At 35.7% G+C, this 7,903-nt stretch overlaps 1 protein-coding gene across 1 annotated transcript; it reads left to right on the top strand.

The window, feature by feature from the left end:
- Positions 1 to 4,257: 4,257 nt before the first annotated feature.
- LOC102806828 (carbohydrate sulfotransferase 1-like) lies at positions 4,258 to 5,298 on the top strand. Its single transcript, XM_006820113.1, has one exon. The coding sequence runs from the start codon at positions 4,258 to 4,260 to the stop codon at positions 5,296 to 5,298; it is 1,041 nt and encodes a 346-aa protein (XP_006820176.1).
- Positions 5,299 to 7,903: the final 2,605 nt, after the last annotated feature.

The raw sequence follows: 7,903 nt of genomic DNA, 5'->3' as shown, positions 1-7,903 counted from the left end.
CCTGTGAGACCAATAACAATTATCATAATAACATAATTACTGAAATTACATCACTTGAAAATAGGGAACCTTTAGCAACTAAATTGAATAGCACAATTACAGATGAAGAAATTAAATTAGCTATTAAAAAACTTAAGTCAAAAAAGGCAGCAGGGTATGATGGATACTGTCCAGAATTACTGAAACAAAGTTCAGACTTCCTGATTAAACCACTACAAAAACTTTACAACCTCATCTTGGATTCAGGTATTTACCCAGATATCTGGAACATCAGTATCATATCACATATTTTTAAGAAGGGAGATATAGCAGAGCCTGGTAATTATAGGGGAATATCTGTTTCCAGTTGTGTGGGTAAGACATTTTGTGTTATTATGAATAATATAATTCAACAGTTTATGGACAAAAACAATATTTTACATTTCAACCAAGCTGGCTTTCGAAAAGGTTGCCGCACCACTGATCATATTTTCACTCTAAAAACAATTGTACATAAGTATCTAAAGCAAAATGGAAGACTATACACTTGTTTCATAGACTTCCAGAAAGCTTTCGATACTGTTTGGAGAAATGGTTTATTTTACAAACTTCTGAACAGTGGTATAGACGGGAAAATTTATAATATTATTAAATATATGTACTTAAATACAAAGGCCTGCATACGATTTGGAAATAAGACTTCTTCTGTTTTTGAGACAACTAAGGGAGTAAAACAAGGCTGTGTAATCAGCCCTATGCTTTTTAACATCTATATTAATGACTTAAATGATGTATTACAGGATAGTTCAATAGACCATGTTTCACTAAATGACACTAAAATTAGCTCACTCTTCTACGCAGATGACCTAGTTTTACTTTCCACAACAAACAATGGTCTTCAAAAAGCATTAGATATTTCATCAGACTATTGTTCTAATTGGAAACTTAGTGTCAATTTAACAAAAACAAAAATTGTTATTTTCAGAAAAAGAGGTTTAAAAACACATGATAAATTCCTATAACTTGGAAATCATATCAACTTTGTTAACTCCTATAATTACTTAGATGTTACAATGCAGTCCAATGGGAAATTTACTGAAGCCAGACAAAACATGGCAGATAAAGCCAACAGAGCCTTATATGCAATGTTAAGACACATTCCACCTGAATGCAACTGTAAAACATTTATCTATCTGTTCAGAACATGTATTCTTCCAGTACTCATTTATGGTTCAGAAATTTGGGGAATTGAAGTTTTGGATGAAAACAAATGGGACAAAACTACAAGTGAAAAACTACATTTGAAATTCTGTAGAAATATTCTAGGCCTAAATAAATTTGGTGCAAATTTAGCTTGTAGGGCAGAGTTGGGCTGTTTCCCATTACTAATAGACACCAAGAAAAACCTTATCAAGTATTGGTTACGTATACAAGGGCTTCCAGATAAATGTCTTACAAAACAAGCATATTATGAACAAATGAAATTCAATTTACCATGGTGTTCATCAGTTCAGAATTTAGTTATTGACTCAAGAATTCAAACTAGTAAAACAGATTTGAATATAAAGAACATTGATAAGACTTTAAAAGAAAACTATATTACATTTTGGAAACAGAATGTCAATCAAGAAAACACAAAACTAAGAACATATGCAAAATTCAAAAACACTTATAATTTTGAGTCATACTTAAATTGTCTTCCGAAAAAACATCAAGTCTGCATGTCACGCTTCCGAACAAGTAACCATTGTTTGGCTATTGAAAAAGGAAGGCACACACAGCCAAAAAACTCCCATTGAAAAAAGAATTTGTAATTTGTGTTCCCAAAATAAAATAGAAGATGAAGTTTACTTCCTTTTAGAATGTGATCGGTACAAATATATTAGACATGAATTGCTCACAGAAATTACATTAACTAATGCAGGAGATAAATTGAGTAACTTTATATTTTTGATGAGCAACAAGGACTCCAAAGCAATTAAATGTATGGGGACCTATCTACTTAAAGCCATGGAGTACAGAAAACTTTAACGTATCTATTTATATTGTATTGTAATTGTGTTGTGTATGGATATATTTATTGTTTTTTACCAAAAGAAATATTGTAATTTCTAAGGATGCAATAAAATTTGATTATTATTATTATTATTATTATGTTTAAAAGAGAGAGTAATCACCTATACACTATGTAGGGGGAGGGCCAGCGAGAAGTGGTTCGCGATTTATCGGGCTGGAATAAATGCGAGTTGTCACTTAATCGAACTAATCGAACGTGATTTTAGGGGGGCGTCGATTATTTCGGGGGATCCTAGAAAAGTCTGTTAAGAATTTTCGTAGGAATGGTGTGAAATATATCAACGGAAATAACAGTGACTGGCGGGGAGGTGCGAGTCGACATTGTTGTTATTATTGTGATCGGCGGCGGCGTTAGCAACAACAACGAGCCAGTATGTTAAAATTTGGGGCGCTTATCATTTACCGTGGCGTAGAGGGCGTCGGTGTATGGTCGGTGGTGCTACTGGGGAGTAGACACCGTGGCGATAACTACTAGTATTTGTACAGTCTGATTGGTAGCGGTCGTTCAAATGGGTGGTGAGGATTGGAAGTGTAAATACCTGGCGAGGTGTCAACGGGGGAATTGTAAAGGAAGAAAAAAAAGGAAAAAAAAAGTCGAAAATGCGGTAAATTCGGGAATCGAAAGTGTGGGAAAACGAAAAAACGAAAGACTGGTTCGAGTGCGGGCGCGAACCGTCCAAAAATGAATGATAAAGTGGCATAGGACGATCGGGGCGAGCCATTTGGGGGGGGGGGGGGGTTCGAAGTGATTGGAGTCGAAAAGTATAAGTACCGGGATTTGTTGGAGGACGGGAGATTATTTGGCGGGAGTTTATTAGCGCGGGGAGCGCTAGTTTTGGTTGTGGTATAAGTTCAAAATTAGAAAAGGTTGGAACTAAATAGGGGCACAATTTACGTGAGTCGAATGGTGTAGCTACGAGAATTTATTAGAGGGCGGGAGGTAATTTAGCGGGAGTTTTGTGGCGCGGGGAGCGCTAGTTTTGGTTGTAGTATAAGTTCGAAATTTAAAAAGGTTGGAATTTAAAGTGGGCACAATTTACGTGAGTCGAATGGTGTAACTACGAGAATTTATAAGGGGGCGGGAGGTAATTTCGCGGGAGTTTATTAGCACGGGGAGCGTTGATTCTGGTTGTAGTTTGAGTTCGAAATTAAAAAAGGTTGGAATTAATAGGGGGACAATTTATTTGCTAACGTCGAAGGGTGTAACAACGGTAATTTAGCGGGAGTTTGTTAGCGCGGGGAGCGCTGATTTTGGTTGCGGTGTAGGTTCGAAAGTTGGAGACGATTGGATTTGAAAGTGGGGACAATATATTTGCGTGAGTCGAAAAGTAAAAATACGGGAATTTTCTAGAGGACGAGGAGAAATTTTGTGGGAGTTTTGTAGCGCGAGGAGCGCTAGTTTTGGTTGTAGTATAAAACCGAAATTAAAAAGGTTGGAATTAAAAGTGGGGACAATTCACGTGAGTCGAATGGTGTAACTACGGGAATTTTTTAGAGGACGGGATGTAATTTAGCGGGAGTTTATTCGCGCGGGGAGCGCTGATTTTGGTTGTAGTGTAAGTTCGAAATTGAAAAAGGTTGGAATTGAAAGTGGGGACAATTTATTTGCGTGAGTCGAAAAGTACGGGAATTTTTTAGGGGGACAATTTATTTGTTTGATTATTTATACGGCAAAAATTACTAACCACGGGTTAGGAGAAAACACCGTAATAAGTTTACAATTGTGTGTGCGATGTCGGTTTTAGGGCGGCACAATTTGAGTTAAAACCTAGAAAATACTCAAAAAGTGTGGGGTTTCAATCAAACGACCGGGGTCTTTTTTAGGTCAGTTGAAAAGGTGAAGTCGACCGGTTTCGTTTCCGCAACTCATCAGGACCCCGGGGGAAAGAGTCGAGAATGAAAGTTTTCTTTTTCCTCTCTTCTCTTTATTTGGGGGGAGGGTGGATATTGTGTGTGGGGTGTATGCGTTGTGTGTGTTACTTGTGTTTTTTTCAATCATGATGGCTAGTTTAAAGTTGTGAACGGCGATTTCGATGAGATAAATAACGTTTTTCTCTTAATTTGAATAACAATGATGAATTTAATGCCGACATGTGTTCATTGGGATCGAATATAAAGGTTTAGAAAATGTATAATATGCTGGGATAAAACATAGCTTTGAAGTCAGAGCTCTATTTGAATAATAATTTACCTAATACAATTATGGTTTATAACAGGTATTCAAAGTCAACACGTGTCTTGACTGACAGAAACAAGAGCATTGTTCGTGTTCTGGTTCTGGCTTCATACAGAAGTGGTTCGACATTCGTCTTAGAGTTCTTTAAGCAAAATGAGAAATTCTTTTCTTTGTTTGAACCGGGTCATGTTTTGGCGGCATGCTTGCCAAATAACGAGAAAAAGAAAACAATATTTTCAGCCAGGATAATAGAATTGCTTCCTGATATTTATACGTGTACATTTAAATGGTTGTATGCACGCTGTTACGTGACCGCTGGATCTGGGTCATTTAGTGTCAAAAATGCAATGTCACAAACATCGGGACTTCAAAAATTTCATGTCGACGACGTCACTGAATACTGCAACAAACGTGAACATACTGCAGTGAAAACCATACGAGTGAAATATTTAAATGACGTAGTGCCTCTCATTCGCGACTCAGACATAAACTTGAAAGTATTACATCTTGTAAGAAACCCGAGAAGAAAGCTCTCATCAATTCAGAAATTACACAAAAGTCAATTTACGTTAGAAAAAGTGATGGAGATGGTAAACCAATATTGCAATGTTTGGGCTAGAAATATAGCAGTCGGAAATGACGTAAGAACGTGGTTAAAAAATAAATATAAAACTATCAGATATGAAGATTTGGCACAACATCCAATCACCACAGCAACAGAAATATGTCAGTTTTTAGGACTGGAACTGCCAGATAATGTACATATTTGGTTGTGCGATAACACTGACCACACCAGTGGCAGGGCGTTTGATACAAGTCGCAATTCTAACATTACATGGAGAAATAATCTTTCTTTTAACGAAGTACAACAGGTGCAGTCATTTGGGAGTTGTCTACAAATTATGAAATGGGCAGGTTACAAAATCGCTAATAGTCTTGAAGAGATGATGAACCTGAATGTGAGTTTGGTTGTACCTAATATTCAATTAAACTGGGCTAGTATAGGTACTAGCCCCGAATATACATATTCACACTCTGCCAAATCTACATGGATCGGAGTCATATAGAGTGAGGTGACATATTTTCCTGTACTTGTATTACTCACTATATTTTCATGTCACGTTACTGATTTTAAATTGCTACATTGTGTCTCAGACTAATGATAATATTATTATTAGTCAAAGGCTCTGTATAGAATCAGTCGCATGCAGATGATCAGCGTAGGTAGGCTATTTTATTCAAAGAACTTTCCACCATAACCTGAAAACTTTCGTGTAGTCTTCGCCCTGCCTGACTATTAGAAATGTGTGTTATTCACTCGCTTCCGTTACTAATGTTAATTTTGACACTTTAATTCGCGTTCCCATAACGGTACTGCGGGATTAAAGTACAACTAGCACTCTGTCAGGTCAAGATTGTCATATGATGCTTCAGTAGCCATTGCAGTTTAAAGTCTGTATACCACTGACTGTTGACAGGGTACAATGTAAATATTTTCACGGTAAACAATTACTAGTACACGCCACGTCCGAGTATCTATAACACCTACTGCGTTTATTTCGAACGCACACTCCCAAGCCACGCTAACCCGACGATCTACGACTTACTACACGCACATCATGAGTATTCGATATACTAATACACCATCAATCGACCAGATATCAGTTTAGTTACAATACAGCATTTTGTTATAATATACCAAATGGTACATGGCCACGTTGCAGTGTGTACGATATTCGATAGAAGTCTTAGCTATGCTTAGCTTTATTATACTAGTATTCATTGGATGCAAATCACATCGTGCGATTATATTTTACAAATAAAATAAATTTGAAACTAAATACGTGATAAATTATAAATTATACTGTATCACTGATTATTGGTGTATTGAGCGTTGTAATAAAACACGGTATAAGTGTATCGTACTATTGGTGGTAACAACACTGTCCAAACAAAGATACTAACTCTAGCAATCAAATTTCTCTCATATACTATAGTTACTATATATTTATTTATTAGTTATTTATTTATTCTTCAGTTCAAGTATTTCTATTGAATGAAAATATTGTTCAGGGTAACTGTCGTCAGAACTGACTATGAATATTTCTATTGTTCATATGTTCTCTGTTAGTTGACAAAACAAAACAGAACAGAATTTATGTATTAAGGGCAATTATTGCGACGTAAGTTTATTTATAAAGGACAGACTCATTAAAAGAGAAATTCGTCTTTGACGCATCCAAGAATATAAAACTAAAGTACAAATTATGTTTGCCTTTGGAACTGTGTTTTAGCGCCCTCTAGCAGCTTTTTAGTGAAGGAGCAGATTCTACTTCAAGCAGTTCTGAGTTATTGATTGTCGATTGTCAATAACAGTAAAATGAGGATCGAGGGTTAGATTATTTTTAAATAGTAAATATGAGTTTAATTTGCTGGGGCAGTTGGAAACATCAAAAGGTGAAATGTGACTTGAGGGTGTCTATGTAGACGATGCAATCGTTTAGCAACAGTGTGTTTAAGATGTGTGTTTCAGTACATGAAGAAACAATAAAATGGATGTTTGTTGCTACAAACACAATTAATTCTTTTTAGTCAGAAAATACGGAAGTCGCCTTCTCTAGTTGTGATACGCTACTATGACGAAAGCGTGTGACACAAAGGCTGCTCAAAGCGAAAATAAATAGAAAAGCTATATAGATATGTGCCGCCAGAAGGGTGTCCTTTTATGAGCCAAAGTGCCCGGATTGGGTCAGCTTTAAGGTAAAGGCGTCTAGGCATCATTCATTGCTAAAATTATGAAGTTAAAAGCTTTGTTCAAGGCACAAACATCGTCAATTCTACCAGGAAAATAGGTTATTTAATACATCATTAGTATCAAGAAGAACCTTAGTCTGAAAATTAGTGTACATTTTTAGTAAATTGTTTGAAAAGTGGTATGTTTTTGAGAGTACAAAAGTTGCTTTCACCCAATACTAATACCTGATGTTATTTTGACGTCACAGAAGCACTCCATTATATAAATGTAATTTATATGATTGGTATGAATGGTAGGAAAAGAGCAGTATGTATTTATGAAAGATACATGAACAGGAAATACAATTTTTATCTTAAGAATGACACTTGAAAGATTAATTAAAATGCAAAATGATATCTATGTTTCATCGATTATACTAAAGAGTTTGTGAAACACGAGCAACTATTAGATATGCTCCAAAATTTAGATATAGACAGGAAAGACGTATAAAAGAAGAGATACTATTGAGAGATTTGGAACAAATAACAAGCATGAATAATGAAAATATAATTAGAAATTATGAAGAAATAAAAAGACGAGTTTGCCGAAGTTGTGTGTTTCTCCTGACCTTTTCAATTTATACAGTGCACACATTTTAAAGTAGTTAAAAGTCTTCAAGGGTATAGTGATAGGAGGCTAAAACATGAATATTTTAAGATATGCAGATGACCCCGTGTTGATACGGGACTCAAGAGACCAGTTACAGAAGATTTTAGATAAGGTAATATTAGAGAGTGCAAAAGGCAGTTATAAATTAACAGGTACTGACAAAAATCGAAGCTTATTTTGCACAAAGTTGTAAATAAAATCAATAAAAGCATATTCTGATAAAGTGTTTGCCATTAGTACAAATCACGGAACAATATCACTTTTAAACA

This window comes from Saccoglossus kowalevskii, chromosome 9 (genome assembly GCF_978046115.1).
Source record: "Saccoglossus kowalevskii chromosome 9, keSacKowa6.1, whole genome shotgun sequence".
In the NCBI taxonomy this organism is placed as follows: Eukaryota; Metazoa; Hemichordata; class Enteropneusta; family Harrimaniidae; genus Saccoglossus; species Saccoglossus kowalevskii.
The sequence above is the reverse complement of the archived record's forward strand: the minus strand, read 5'-3'. Positions and strand labels throughout refer to the sequence as shown.

What these genes read in the sequence shown, in the direction of transcription:
- LOC102806828 (XM_006820113.1), top strand. Translation starts at nt 4,258, where the DNA reads ATGGTTTATAACAGGTATTCAAAGTCAACACGTGTCTTGACTGACAGA.